Raw genomic sequence first — 16,393 nt, forward strand, 5'->3', positions numbered from 1 at the left:
CTGGAACACCTGTGGACCAGAATGGTATAATAACAACTTTGTTTCCCCAGGAAATGATGCGTTTCCTGACTCTGGCAACACTAGGCTAAGATTAGAGCAGGAACACCACCAACATTTACTATTCCACTCATGCTATGCACTCTTCACACTCCTTTTAAAGAAAATATACTGAAGGGAAGGAAATGTTTTAAAATCAGACAAAACAATCCATGTCACCAAACTTTTATTTGGCATGAGACTGGGATTTAGCAGACCATAATTGTAAAAATACATTATTCATATACACCTCTAGTAAAAAACACTATGGAAAACATATCTAAAAATATACAGTGAAACATAACAGCAGAATAAAAACAATTTGCGGGGGTTGGAGGAGGGGTGTGGGGGGTATTTTACAAGGTAACTGAGGAATGCTAACACATAACAGTCATAGTTTCCTCTGCCCTCAGTCCTCTGGTTTGGCCCAGACATTTGGTACCAATGTGTGCCCGCACTTCAGAAGAGACAGTTCATGCACTTCACGGCCTTGCTGCCGTAGTCCACGCACTCAGGTCCGATGCACTGGCAGCAGGCGTTGTGAAACCAGCGGTACTTGGATCCTCCCATTGACTCACAGTATTGTTTACACTGACGGATAGACACGCAGTCGTCGAAGTAGACCACCGTGCACATGTTTTCTGGAATTAAAACAGGACAGGCGAAGAGAAAGGCGTGAGTCACAGATCCAGTGTAAAAACAAGCACCATTTTAAAGTAATTACCTTTAACCCTCAATGTTCCTACTTTTACAGGACGGGTGAAATTAATTTGCTGCAGCTAAGTGCGACCATATGTTTTGGTGAGCTTAATGAGTTAACTGCTCGGCTCTGTGGGAACGAACCTATTATGAGTGCGTCTTTATAGCAAATAGTATTGGCTTAGAGGTAGACGGCCAAAGCAGCCACAAGTGAGAATTAAAAAATGGCAGCAGAGCAACACTTTTAGTTACAATTCCCGAAACGAGAGGTCGTTTTGGCCTCTGAAACCTGACCAAACCCGAGCTGGTCTTAGTTCAAGACTTTGTAGTCGACTTCAGCTCTGGGTTGGGCCTGATTTTATTACCACGGCTCTTAGTGAGCCTGCAGAAATACAAATGAAAAATGTGACTGGACCTGACAGGACCAGAACACTATGTAATAAAGCATGTGAGCAAAACGTGCTTTCTCTCAAGCAGTGTTACTTATTGAAAAACTTGCAGCACAAGCACTCCACAAAAGCTTGAAACCAACACGAGGCAACTAATTATTATTATCTTACACTGGTGACGAACCACACTTTCTTGATTCAGGTCTGTCACGAACACTGAATGAGAGCTGTGACCAACAATTATTGTTAATCTGTCTTAAAATTACCATCACAATAGTCAGTGATGGAATCTTACTAAGTACAAGTACTGAAGTACTGTGCTTAAGTATAATATTGTGGTACTTGTACTTTACTTGAATATTTCTGTTTTTTGTTTTCCACTCCACTTTGGAGGCAAATATTGTACTTTTTACTCCATTACATTTATGTGACAACCAGTGTTGGGGATAACGTGTTACAGTAATATATTACTTTAAGCAGTAACAGCATAATATAACGCGTTTCTAATAAGATTTGCTGTAATATTATTATAAGTCTGGTAACGAGTTACCACGGTGTCACTGGTGACCCATTAAAACTTGTTCAAAGAGGCTCATAATGATACTCAGAATTAGGATACTGAGATATTTTAGTGTTACACTTGATTGTTTATTCGGTGACATATCTGAATTTTTATTTTGTGTTTTGTGGATATTTTCAGTCCCCAAAAATCGTGCGACACATTTCATTTCATTTATGACTTTTATTGCATATCCATGCACACACATTTATGCGTCTATATTCCAATATCCTTGACTAATATTAGTAGTGTAAATGTTTTAACTTTGTCAAGATGGACATATTATACATGGTTTAATCGGTTAGATTCCCCACAATTCAATCTTTCGGTTAATTTAATGGAAGCCATTCTAGCCGACAAATGATTAATTCAGACATGCCGGTATTGTGAGATAAAAAAGACGGCAAAAACTGGTGACTCCCTACGTTTGAGGCGGTCAGATAGTCCTAATTTGTGTCCATTTGGTGGACAGTTATATGTAATACTTTACATTTTAGAAGTAACTTTAGTCACTAGTTACTCTGGAATGTATTTTGTTAATTTTTGTATTGTGTATTATATATCTTTATATTGTTATTTGTAATGTTACGATTTCTGTTACCTGCCGCGGGGCTACGGATGTAGATTAGCATTCTTGCTAAAGCTGGCATGTTTACATCGTGTATTTCTATACTGATTCTCATTAACTTACTCTGTCCCTATCAAATGACTATGACGATAACTTGACTTTTCCTCAAGTATGACTTCAGGGTCCTTTAACAACAATGCCAAAAGTCTGACCAATAGTCTTAAACTAAGAGATACTTCATTTGCAGTAATATAAAACAGAGAAAAGCAACAAATCCTCACTATTAAGAAGCCAAAACAAGCTTCTGTTTGGACTTTTATCTGATAAATTGTTTAAATTATTAGCAGATTTTTTTATTTTTAAAGTTTCTTTCAGGATTTTGTCCCTTTTCTCAGGAGTCATTGGGCTCTGGGCCTTTGTTTATTCTGGACACATCCTTGTTCATGTAACATAGTAATGAGCAGTGGAGGAAGACAAACACAAAGGTAGCTGAAGTGCTATATATGCAGCAGTATGGCTCCTGCCAGTGCTATATCAATATTTATTATATCATAGGATTATTATCATAATGCTTAAACGAGCTTTTTAATGTTGCTGTAGCTCATAGCCGGTCGTAGCTGATTTAATTATTTTGTACACCATGCAGTAGTTCAATCCATGACAACATTTCACATTTCATAAGCTCGTCAGGCCTTTTATATTTAAAATGATAATCTGGAATGTAATTATTAACTAGTACTGCTAAATAAATGTAGTAAAGTATAATACTAATGCGTCTATTTTGGGGGAGATCCACAACTTTTTTGTGAAACTCAAACTTCCACAGCAGAGGGACTTTTACCTGGATTCAGTTGGATTTGAGAGGCTCGTGATGAAGACTTAATTGTTAAAGAGTTACCTTGAGTGTCGTAGCTGGCGTGGATGCTGTTGCCAGGCACGGAGACGTTCTGGTGCTGGCTGTCGAGCGACTCCAGGAAGGACACCAGGTTCTCGTGGTGGGAGAGCTCCTCGGCGACGGGGAAAGACACCACCATCATGTTGATCGGCGCGTCACCTTCCGTGAGGGCGCGGAACAGCGAGGGGATCGGACGGTGCAGCTCCTCCACGGTGCTCTTCGACGTGGCCGGAGAGTCGCTGTAGTTCTTGGGGTTGCACATCCCTAATATTAAAAAAAATGGACATTAAAGGGTCAGTTCGCGAAAAATAAAGAAAAATCACGTATCTCTATTCTGGGGAAATATCCAGAACTACATGCACTTAAGTCTAGATACCACTTAAGGTTGTGATTTTTGTGAATTGGATGAACTGGCTCTTTAATGAGTTAATTCGCGTATCATACTTTGACTCAAAATAGACACATTTAACCATTAAATAGTTTCACACATGATTTCAACTCACACGGGTGGTTCTGTAAAACCGCACGGCTGTCAAGAGTATCTCGTCTCAATTAAGGTCCTTTTAACACTTCATTTAATTTCCAAATACAGTAGTAATCGCCTGACAAAGTCCCCACATCCTCAGATATGATCTTCCTAACCCTTTAAATGAGTCAAAGTGAATTATAGCTAATGGGTAAATCATTTAATGGGGAATGGAGTTTGACAGAGGAATTGGATTACAGACCAATGCTAAAAGCTGAGCCAGAGCAGCTGTTTTAGATAAAGCTTACACTTGGGTCCTCCCTCCCTCCTCCTCCCTTCTTTTTAAAATACAAACTGTCCTCTCCCCAACGCTCCTCCACTGGGCTGCACTAACCACTCGCAGACACACACTTCAAAGTAGCGAGCGTTTGGCACAGATAACATGTTTAGAGTGGAAACTTACTAAAAGTGGTCATAAGAGCGAGCGCTGTAAGAAAAAATAAAAACAGATAAATGAGAAATACTTGCTTAAAGCTACAGGCTATCCTCAGTGTATTGTAAAAAGGCTTGTCTGAGAGAAAAAACTCCACCACAACATCTGTGCTGCAGCAGCAGCAGCAACAGCAGCAGCAGCAGCAAGTTCAGCACTCTGTGTCACATATTTGTATTTGGGTTCCACATGAAAGAGCTTTAATAAAGCCTCCTTGTCAGCACGTACAGCAATATCGGTCTGTCAGAGCTGCTCTGAAAGAATACTGTTTTGCAAGGGTGGGGCCAGAATGGTAGCAAAGGTTTCACAATGGTGCCTCCCCTATACCTGAGTCGGATACAGGACCAGGGGCCCCTGGACCAGAGACTCTGTATGAAGGGACGATTAACATTTCTTGTTGGAAAGTTAATGAAATGACTACCAAGAGACTAAAAACAAGCACAAGAGAAGCAAAAAAACTATAAGGGATACAAAGAGATATAAAGAGATACAAAGACACTATGAATGAAAAGAAAAGCAAAATAACCAGAAAGAGACACAACACTAAAATATATTACCAATAAAAATAGAAAGGCATAACAGGAAATGAAACAAAAGACAACAAAAACATGCAGAACGACCACAAAGAGGTGCAGAGCAGCCAGTAAAACAGCCAGAGATATAGGCAAGTTGACAACAAAAATGCAAAAGACACACAAAATTACTACAAAAGAAACTTAAAATGACTAGAAGAGACGGAAATTACATAAAACAGACAAATTACCCACAATACGCAAAATGAAATGTACAAAAACATCCACCAAGAGAAGCAAAATTAATAATTAATTAATAGAAAAAGCTTTAGAAAATCTTTTGTAGCTCCTTTATCGCAGGACTCAGGGGCTTTGTCCACTGTCCAGGGCTTGTTCATGTCCACTGTCCAGGGCTCATTGTGTCGTAATCTAAGAACCTGGTCTTTAAATTTGACACACTGAACACACGTTTACTCACTTTACAAATGAGCCCTCAAATAATTGAATCTGTGCCCCGGCGTCTGACTCTGCCCCTGCAGGTCTGAAGCAGTTAACCAGCCAGAAGTTTCCTTGTTGCACAAATCCGGTTGTTTTGGATCTTGCTGGGGGTTACACCCCCACCGCACCTCGGTAGGAGGCTGAAAGTCAAAGTTCATCTGAGCTGCTCGACCTCCTCGTCCCCTCTCTCTTCCGGCTTCTTCATCCTTTGATCTTCAGGAAAACCTTGAGACTTCCTGTCCACATGTGCAACAGCTCCTCAGCAGCGACAGTATTACTTTAATTTCCTCCGCTCTGATAAACAGTGCTCCTCTTGGCTCTGCTTTGCATTAACCTCCACGAGGTCCCTTCTCAGAGGCACCTCCAGTATCTGGCTTGGCTCACCTCACACTCATCTTGTATCAGAGCAGAAACACTCTGAACAAACCGGCTCCTTTTTAAAGCGGCGAGCTTCTCAGCTGTCAAGTGCATTACAGCCGCGGTCTCATTTTTCACAGGGAGAAAGTGCTTGGCAGCAGGGCGACGGAGAGATTAACAAGACTGAGATATAACTCAAGTGACACATGTATGGAGAGTGATTAGTGCCAGAATCATTTAATGTTATATTCACAGTATGATTCATTAGAGGGCTCATTGTCTGTTGTAACACTTCACTGTACTTAACTTTATTACCTGTGTGTAATGCCCAAAGTCATTCCACTGTATAAACATGTTCCGTCTGTACAAATCATAGTTATATTACTGATATATCACAGCTGCATTCACTCACTGTACATTAGTTTTACGTCTGTTTTCTTTAATGTGGTAACACTTCACTGTAAATGTCACATTTAGTGTATTTTTTTATACACTACATCTATTTAATGTTTGATTGAACCCATGATAATGGAGTTGTAGGCAGATATAAGTGTGTAACTCCTCCTGCGGACAACAAAAAGGCGTAAATATAGCTAATGAATGACAATATAGTAAAACACAAGTGTAATAATAAAAAAAAATGCATCTTCAAAAGAGGAGGTAAAATAGTTAAATACTTTACACTGATTAATATTGAGGACTGAAACTGCCAAAATCATACATAAATAAATAGGTAAATAAATAAATAAATAAATAAATATGCCATGTAATGCCCCAAAAATAATCTTAAAAATAAATGTAGTCACTAATTAATTATTAAAATGTGACATGAAGTGATATATTTAAACATTAATTGAATATCTATATGCTGTTTTTACATGATAAATGGGTAGGGTTGATGGAATGTTCTACTTATAATCAATAAATCTAAATGTATTATACAATTAAATATAACTGAATCTATTTTAAGCTGTGACACGTGCAAGATGTATTAAATGGATGAAAATTAAAGATGTCAAAGAGGAACTGTCACATTCATGAACTAAAAATAAATTCTTATTATAAACAACTTCTGGTTTGTGAAATTCGTAGCAACTTGTGAATCACATGGTAGCCACGACCTAAAGCAAAACTGTTGACTGAGGTAATAAATCAAGTTAGAAGTAGGGTCATTTTCTCATAAGCTTCTTTTTGAAACCAGTGGAGTTGCCCCCTGCTGGTCGTTAGAAAGAATGCAGGTTTAAAGCACTTCTACATTGACATCAAATGTAATGTCTTTCCTGTTGTTTCACCGTATATTGTGCCTTTCAAACATTTAAATTCAACTGTCCAACACAAACCAGACAGATTCACATAGATACAACTCAAAGATAATCTCTACGGGCACTGATCTGTTTTACAGATGTCCATCTCCAGCCATGTGTCTCGCTGAATTGCCTGTTTCAACCTGCTCAGTCACTGTGAGTCTGTTTAAACGAGGAGCGTGGGCTAAGCCGTAAAGTTTTTCCAAACCCAAAATAATATGCTGACTAACTCGTGGTCGGCTGTAAAATGCGGCGCTAATAGATGAGACGCTGCACTCACCCACGCAGTCGCAGCACTCTTCCCAAAGGTTCCCGAGACACAGCATGCACTCTTTACAGCACGAACAGTTCCCATCAGACGGACGACACTGGCACAGCTCCTGCAGAACACAAAACAAGACTGAATTACCATTTTGTTTCCCTTCATTGTTTGAATTGCTGATAAAAACAAATATGAGCATCAATACAGTAGTCTGACGGCGGCTGATTAAGGGATATGCAGATTTGGGACACGGTACATGGCAACCTGATACTGTCTTGTTATACTTCAGTCTTTTCAGGCTCTAAATTAGGTTATCGTTCGTGTTTTCAGACAATTATCTTCATTGTCAAGTGATCTGTTGGTTGTTTGGTCAATAATGGTTTGGTCAAATGTCTTGTTTTGTTCACAACCCAGAGATATTCAGTTTAATAATAACTGAGAATTTAAACAATATTTAATTTTAACGTACATGTCTTTTCTTCTGATCTTAGGTTTTACAGCAAGCCAAATTAATTAATCATATTTTGTGACAGACTGAAACATGTCAACAGTTCAGTGGGTGAGGTTTTTTTCTTATTTTAAGATTACGGCCCACAACATACAGCATAATTCTTTCAAATTACAGTAGTACAAGCTTTTGGTGTAATATTTTTCTCATAATTAGGGAATAGGTACCCGTTATTTAAACATGTTTAAACAAAACAGTACAGCGCAAATTATTTTTGAGTTCCCAGATCCAAGATGCCTCATTTCCTGACTTCACATCTTGTTCTATTGACATGTACGTACCGGTACGTGCAGCGCAGTTAGTATAAATAGTTTTGCCATAAATTGGAGCTCCAACTTGCAGTCCGTAATTTAAAGCATTAACGAGTTATAAAGTATGTTGAATACAATTAAGTGAACGCGACCGGGTTCATCTGAAACACAGAGCAACAAGATGCATCAGTCACATTTTTGTTGAAATTCATAACTGGGGTACAGTACTTATGGATTTCTATTTTTTTATATTGACAATGTTGTTGTATCAGTCCAAGAGGTTGAAAACTAAATAAAAAATGCAACAAAAATAATAATAAATCCAGCTGTTCATCACACGTTAAGATTTCATTTTGAACATAAAGCTGCAGGCCTGACGGGTGCAGCGGCAGCATCAGAGTTCACAATCACTCAGCAGACAGAGCACAACATGTAGACATGCTGTACAAACATGAGACGTACCATTAAAACATCAACAGAAGGAGCAACAGCAGGTTCGCGTCACGTACAGTAAGTATTGCCAGACACAAGCCAATACAAGACAGTGAGACTGAACGCTGATTTTTCATCATGAACCGAGCAAGCTCTGACATGTAAAGGTCACGGCATTCAAATCATTTTACAGTGAGGCCGTAAAACCGAGAGGATGTAACTAAGTACTGTTTTTAAGTATAAATTTGAGGTACATTATTACGTTTTCCATTTAAGCGACTTTACACTTCTACTGCACCACATTTCAGAGCAAAATACTGTTGATTTTACTCCATTACTTTGGGAAACACTGCTGAGCAACTATTCATAGCTGTAACATCAAAGCCCAAGATGACGTCCTCAAGTGTCTTGTTTTGTCCACAACCCAAAGATATTCAGTTTACTGTCACAGAGGAAGAAAGAAACCAGGAAATATTCACATTTAAGAAGCTGGAATCAGAGACTGGATTTTTGGACTCACACCGATTCATTGGTTATCAGAATAGTTGCCAATACATTTAATAGTTGACAACTTTTCAATTAATCAATGAGTTGTTACAGCTGGATTGGTGCATCTCTGCTTTAAATCCTACTGAACTCCCATTCTTAGCTCAGAAATATTCAGAACCAGTCAGGGGTAGACTGATTATCAGCCTGGCCAATCTTTGGACTGATATTCAGCATTTTCCGGTGATTTGTCAGATTTCTGATAAAATAAACTAATATAAAAATGTGCTACTTTGGCTCTGATGCAGCATCCTCTCACACAATGTCCCCCACCCACAACACTATCTGATTGCGAACACCTCACAATTAATATGTTAAAAACACTGAATAATCTGAATCTGCAGAGTAACAAGTAACTAAATTTAATTAAAATAATACTTAAGTAAAAGTACAAAGTGTCAGTCACTTTTACTGACAATTTACAAATTGTACACCGGTACTCACTTATGATTTTAAAAGTAACTAAGTAGATTACATGGTGTAATGGATACTTAGATACGAGTAAAATTACAGACTTGAACAAATTCTCATAAAAGTGCAAGTGCCCAAAAAGATGACTTAATTACAGTAATTTGAGTAGAAATAATGAGTTACTTCCACCCCTGTTTAGTACAGAATAAAACCTTTGAGCAAAATAAACAAGCAACAGTGCAACAAGAAACAAGGATTAAAACTGCAGGTTTGCAGCATTCTTTGTTATTACAAGTGTAAATTATAAATAGCAGAGAATTTCCTTAGTTTTTAAATACAGGTCTGGTTCACTGGGTTCAACTGTGTAATATGCTTCATACACACTACACGACTTGTCGACACAGAAAAAAAAGCTCTTGCAGAGAATTTCTCATGTCGCTTTTTATAGACGGAAAGTTATATTATTACAGGAGAGCTTCTGCAAACATCCAGAAACATGAAGCCTCTGCTGATCCTCATTACTCTTCTGCAAACGCTTAAAAAAACCTTCATTCCTCAACTTCAGTTTGTCTCCGGGGACGTACGTAGAGACAGTGGAGGAAACTAAAACGTGTAGGTGGGATTGAAAAGTGGGTGAGACTGCCAGAGGAGTTCCTCTTCCTCCCCCCCTCTGTTCTCTCCTGACACAGAACAGGGAGCACATTCCTCTCAGTCAAGGTCACCGCGATGAGGGAGGCAGGAGGGGGGAGCAACGGAGGGAGGGAGAAGAAAACACCTGGAGAACAGAACATGGCTGCTGCTGCTCCCCCAACAACACTTTCCCCCTCCTCCCCTCCCTTCCTCCCTCGCTTCTTTCCCCGTCAGTCTCCCCTCCCTCCTCCTTTTTATACTCTTCGTCATGCTGCCTTTCTCTCTTCCCTTTTGCTTTCTTTTCCATTTTTCTTCTTCTTTCCTCTCCCCCGGCTCCTCCTTTATATCTTCTCAGCGGCCATCTCCTGCACGTAAACAGTCTCGGCGATGATAAAAGACTCTCCGATGACTCACCAGTGAGGGATTGCAAAAACCACACACAGTTCACTTAATCACCAGCCTCTCGATCCCCAAACCTCTGATCACGACCTGATCCCGCGAGTAATTATGACTCTCAAAAGGTAGAATTATAAAAACTAAACAGCCGCCCCACGGGAAGAACACGCTGCTCTTATTTCGCATATAAGAAGTGAATTACTTTAAAAAACCATTTCAATAAAAATAAGTGGCTGTAGTGGACATGGGCCTGGACCCAGAGAGCCGTTTGCTTAGCTTAGCGTGACGACTGGAAGCAGGGAGACACGGCTAGCTTGGATCTCCTCTGTCCACCTCTGTCCCTTTAAATAAATAGATATGGCGTTGATGTGTGTATATGGCTGCTTTAGTTTGTTTGTTTAAATCCATGCACAAAATAAAATGCAAAAACATGCAGCTTCTTAACGGACAACAGCGCTGTGACTTCCTGTCGTCTTAATGGACGGATAAACTGTTGGACGTCAAGAAATGGTACCCAATAAACTACAAACTGTCATTTTTACGATGACAAACACGATCTAATGTGTTAATAAATTAGCTTTAGAGTTGCCAGGACTGTAGGTATACTCTGCACAGATCCAGTATGGCTGTTTTTTCCTTGCTGCCTGTTGACAGTTTACTGGCTCCTGGATCCAGCTTAACATTTGAGTGGTACTGGTCCTGGTCTCATCCAACTTTGTCGAGAAAGCATATTTGCACAGCTTCCAAACACAAACTATTTTTCAACAGCCATGAAATCATGCAGAAAACTTGACAGACTGAAGTGGAAGCATTAAACCAGCTTTTTCTTGTCCCAACTCCTCAGACGTGAGACTTTTGTCGCCTTTCTTTGTCTTGTATGACACGGTCGGACAAAGAGGCAATTAAGAGGACGTCACCTTTCTGACATTTTACACGAGAAACAATCGTAACAATCGGTTGTTGCAACCCCACAAACAACAATGGCCTCACTGAGACGAGTGAGGTTATCTCGACGACTTCAAGATCCCTCATTAGGCTCCCCTCGCCTCTCTCTCTCTGGGGGGGGGGGGCCGCTGTAATCAGTCAAAACTCGGCTGCAGCGAGACAAAAGGACTCTGGAGAGAAAGTGAACATGTGCTGCCTCGTCCTCCCGAGCGACCGCTGCTGTGTGTTAACTTTGAAATCTGCAGCCACACCCTGCTAAACAGCCCGGTCTGGACAGAGCTGTGGCTTGTGAATCTTTCCCAACTGTATATTTGCCTCAACCAACCTCCCCCCACAGACATACACACCTCCTCCTGACCTTAGCCTCCCCCCACTCCCTGCCTCCCTCCCTTCCCCTCCTCTCATGTTCTCCCACCCTCAGAGGTTTTTGGGGAATTCAGACAAATGACTTGAGATGGCAGCAGAGCGTAAAAGCGAGCGTCGGACAGCGGATCCCACTAATCACTGGCAACATGGAGCTTCTACAGAGGGGCTCGAGGCGGAAAAGTTTCTCCTTCACGGCACACGCACCAGCGCTCTCGCCTCTGACAGCTAGCGGGTTGGTGTCGGCGGGGTCGCGGAAGCTACAGAGCTTTGTTGTCCCGAGCAGTGAGACATCAGGCAAAAATAAGCCACCTGGAAGTAAAGGGGAACAAGCAGAGCTGCGAATTCTGCAGATCGCAGGAGGTTCGAATTTTACAGAAACTGAACTGAACCCAGGAGGAACAGAAGTTGGTGGTTTGGTAGCAACAAGTCTGTGCCAAAAAATGCTGGAAAAAGCAGTCTGTAGTCTCTAAAAATAAAAAAAAGGCCTCAAGAGAATTTATTTCCTGTGAAGATTGAGATTAAGCACTTTTACAGCAAAATTGCGCATTTTTCTTGTATTTTTAGGTTCACACAAAGCCAGGCACGTTATAGACATTTGAAAATCACATCATGAAACAAGAATTTTAAGGTAAGGTGCAGAAAATGTCCTCTGCAACTCACATGACTGTGTTTGTAAAGGTGCAGATTACACGTATCTGTCGTTTGGTCTCTTATATGAAGGTTTTTCGTTCGTTGTTTGATGTTTTCAGTTTCAGTGTTGTGTTGTTTGCTTTAACGTGTCATCATTAGTCGACGTTGATTACATGAGATGATGGTTATGGCAGGATGACACCAGCAGCCGTTAGACTGGTCACCTGTAAACCTCACTTTCACCGTGTTTCACCGGCCACTGGGCACGACATTTACCAGGAAAGGAGATTGAGCGGGGCTGGCAGCCTCGCACCATCCGCTCTATAGTCTCTATTGTCGACTCAATGATTGAAGAAACTTGTGTTTTGTCCTGGGTTGCTCCTCTGACGAAAACGGAAACAATCCTGTTGTTTTTGGGACAGCGGCGCCAACAATAACACAACTTGGAAACTCGAGAGGTCGGTGTGGTTTGTTTACGCTTTAAGTGCTCGTGTACTGCATGTGCTGCTCATGGCTGCTGTGAGGCGAGTTGCCCGTGACGTTTTCTTTGTCCAGTTATGAGCAGGAACAAGGATGGTGTACCCACCGGGTAAAGCAGGACTGGTGTTGTTCCTGGACCGTCACAGAAACTGGCCAACAGCCTTTTTGTATTTTCACGGCATAAAGTAGATAGCAATGCATGTTTTTAACATTATGAAGGGGTGTCATTAACCCAAACCATCTTTTCCTGAAGCTAACCGAGTACTTCTGTTGCCTAGACCTAAAAAACCAAACAGCGACTGAAAACTGAAAAACAAAACAAAAAGGAAAATAGTCCAGAGCTCAACTCATTCTGCTCCAGTGCAGATGTTCCAGGACCGACTACAACACGAGTCGCAAAGTTGTGATGTCACAACAACGTGATTGGTCAGTTTTAATGATAGTCCAGGAACAACACCAACATGGCATGAGCACCTTCAACACACACTGTATAATAGGAAACATCTCCGGTTCTAGTCCGAGCTGGGTCAGACTCTGTCAGACGATGGAATTAATCGGCCTACTGTTCTGTGCAGTTTTTCACATCTCTTTTCCAATTTAAAAACATCTTTATTTGCATAAAAAGCTCAACTGCCTGCGCCGAGAACATGATGTACCTCAACTACCTGCAGAAAATACCTGCAGCTCGCTCACGCAGTCACAGAGGTCACGCAGGTGACATGGCCACGGAGGTTAAATACAGTGTTTTAAAAGATGTTAATGGGAGAGGCAGGGCCGCTTAACACACTGCAAGTCTCACACACACACACACACACACACACACACACACACACACACACACACACACACACACGACGAGCAGCAGCTCAAATTTGTCCTGACAGGTGTTGGAACGACAGGCCGACACTTCTCTTCGTGTTTTCCCTCAAAATAACAAGAACGTATGACGGAATGTGTGTAAACGTTGGGCCCCTCACCCACCGGGAGTCAGACGTGACGGAAAAAACGACACAAAGGAAGTGACGGCAGAGAGTCAACAGAAGTCAAACGTCAGAGCGGTCGATGTGAAATTAAAAGAGGGTAGAGCCAAAAAAAAGGAAACTTCACATAAATCAAAGACCTAGGCAGCGATTCTGCCCCGACACTGACCTGCAGGAGTCAGACAGGTAGGGAGCAGGTGTGCATGACGCTGGACAGACTCACATCTCTGCTGCTCGGCTGCTCGCTTTCACTCCTGACTTCACTTGGCTTATCGAAGGAATGCATCTGCATTCTTCACAACAGATTCCATCTTTGTTCTCGGGTCCAGACCTCCATCAGGACACGGGCCGATTCTAACTTGAGTTTGGCTCCTGCAGTATATTTGTTCTGATGTGAAGTATTTGCACGAAAGCGGCTGTCACATATTTTCTTTATCCACCAGTCGAAGGAATGTCTGTCCTGCCCGTTTAAGTCCAATTTAAATGTTATTAAAACGAGTTCGGGTTTGACTTCTTCCACTCGAACTCGACTGCCGCCTCAGACGACATTAAATTTATGTTCTTGTCAGGAGGAACAACAGTCTTCGTTTACACAAAACAGCTGTAACACTGTAGGATGAAAAGCTTGAACTTGGCTGCGCTCTCACAGACATTTCCCACAGAAAAGCTCGGTTAAGTTCGGCGCTCATACGATAACAGTACCTGCCTGCGATCACAAAGTAACGTCAGCGAGGTGATGCTCGTTTGTGGGCAGTGAACGCAAGTTAGTGTGCGCTTTTACAACAGCTTTGTGAGATTTTTTGAAGATTGAAACAACATTTCTGTGTGGTTTACTAGTCGTTTAACACCGACAAACAGAACTCCATACAGAATATCCCAAATTTAAAGCTTGAAAAGGGATTTCTGCCACAGATCAGAGGAGTGTGGCGCGATTTCTTCGACAGTGGGCTAGACTCGTGCAAATCCAACATTCAGCATCCAACGCTCCCAGAGAAAGTGTGTTCAGAGCGTGGAAACCTTGATGTGCTTTACCTGGATGAGACACTTGCTGACGTCGCTCGCGCAGAGGGCTTTGTTGCAGCCAGAGGTCAGAGACAGGCCTGATAGGAGGAAGAGGAGAGCGGCGGCGGCGGCGGTGGGGAGGATCAGCTGACCAGGCCTCATCCTGACGGCTCACCAGCACGGCACTGGAAACACCTACATCAACACGAGACACAGGGACAGGACCTCAAAGACAAATAAACGAGAAGGTCATCACTGACATTCCAGGAGAGCTGGAGAGAAGATAACTGGAGGCAAATAAAACTGAGTCGGAGCCTCTTTTTTTTTTTTTTTTTAGCCAAATTTAACTGTCTTTCTTGAAATCCTGAGGAATTTGAGTGCATTTTGATCTCAAGAACAATAGTGAGTGATGTGTGTTTACCTGTGCTCCCAGGACACAGGAGGTGAAATCTAAATGTGGGTGCCAAAACTTAGAAAGTGCAGCAAAAAAGGAAACGCGTTGAAAACTTTCTCAAACTGACATGTAAGCATCACCATTCTAGAAAAAAAGCCTGCGTCACATTTCATTCAAAGCCAGCTCTCGCTCACGTTACTGTGGAATAACAACACACACACACACGCACGCACGCACACACACACATCTGGCAACATCAGCTCCCTTCACCTAGTTTTTCTCCAAGTGTGGCGCCTTCACGCGCCGTCTAACCCCGTCCCCTCTGCTCTTACACTTCGCCACTTTGCTGCACATTGTTCCACTTCACATGACGGCGCAGAAAACATGTGAGGGACGTTAGCTCCCTCACTCGCGAACGCGTTCCTTCACCTCTTTTCTGCTCATCGCTCCAACTTTGTTTCGCTCGCACGCAGCCGCGAGAGGAATCGAGAACGGCAGAAAACGGCGAAATAATAACGACAGGAGGGGTTTCAAACTCACCACAACGCTGTTAACGAGCTCCTAACTTTTCTTTTCCAGAGGGAGTGTGGCTGTTTTCTCTTTGAACTCCTCCAGGATGGTGTTCTCTCTGCCGCCGCTCAAGTGTCCACTGTGTCCAGAGGGCGTCAGTCTCTCCGCAGCAGAAAGCGACAGGCAGTCGGGCGCCTTAAAGGCACACACTCCATTTTCTACCCAACGTCTGAGGAGGCGAACACCGGGCCTCAGGTCACACACACACCGGCTGAGTGTCTCCAATGCGACGGGCAGGAACGATCCGCCTCACAGCGCCAGATATACAACCGACACTGAGCGTTCACAGCTGCGCACCCTGTGCGTAAAGGTTTTGTGCGTAAAGTACCTTTTTTAACCCAAACTGCGACCGCTGGTTGCCTGCACAGATGAGCTCTGTCTGGCTTAAAATCTTTTCTTCCAGGCCACCCCCACTCCATTAAACAACCCTTTGTCTCCAGTCTTATCAGCGGCCCTGTGAGTGTCCTCATTAGGTGAGAAAAGGGCGATTCGGAAGCTGTGAAGTCGCGCGGACTCCCCGCTGAGGAGCGTCCCTGCGCTCATTTGTAGCCTCTCTGCAGAAAGGCTCCGATGGGCCCTTCAGCTCCTCAGGTGTTTACACGTGTTTGCACCAGAACCACAACAGGCCTCACTTCCAGCCTGCAGGGCAGGAAGGTCAGAGAGGGACAGGACGGAGCTTCAGTCAGGGCGGAACCATGTAAACTTCAGTCAGGGTTAAGAAGAGTGGCTCATTTCAGAGAAGAGGACAAATTATTAAAAACGTGGCAAAAGGTCATTCTTACAGAAGCCTATTTCTGCCAATAAAGAAAAAAAAAAC

At 42.3% G+C, this 16,393-nt stretch overlaps 1 protein-coding gene across 1 annotated transcript; it reads right to left on the minus strand.

The window, feature by feature from the left end:
- Positions 1–206: 206 nt before the first annotated feature.
- twsg1a (twisted gastrulation BMP signaling modulator 1a) lies at positions 207–16,172 on the minus strand. The gene is made up of 5 exons (XM_084368772.1): positions 15,547–16,172; positions 14,643–14,807; positions 7,054–7,153; positions 3,150–3,410; positions 207–677 (listed from the first exon to the last, which is right to left on the minus strand). The coding sequence occupies exons 2-5, from the start codon at positions 14,772–14,774 to the stop codon at positions 496–498; spliced, it is 675 nt and encodes a 224-aa protein (XP_084224898.1). The 5' UTR covers positions 14,775–14,807; positions 15,547–16,172; the 3' UTR covers positions 207–495.
- Between the last annotated feature and the right edge of the window lie 221 nt (positions 16,173–16,393).

The sequence above is a fragment of the Pagrus pagrus genome (assembly GCF_965226575.1).
Source record: "Pagrus pagrus genome assembly, chromosome: 12".
Taxonomy (NCBI): Eukaryota; Metazoa; Chordata; class Actinopteri; order Spariformes; family Sparidae; genus Pagrus; species Pagrus pagrus.

Coding starts and splice junctions, on each gene's coding strand:
- twsg1a (XM_084368772.1), bottom strand. CDS start 14,774: ATGAGGCCTGGTCAGCTGATCCTCCCCACCGCCGCCGCCGCCGCTCTC. Junction 7,154..14,642: donor TCAGCAAGTGTCTCATCCAG/GTAAAGCACATC, acceptor TGTGTTCTGCAG/GAGCTGTGCCAGTGTCGTCC. Junction 678..3,149: donor CGCCAGCTACGACACTCAAG/GTAACTCTTTAA, acceptor TTTTAATTCCAG/AAAACATGTGCACGGTGGTC.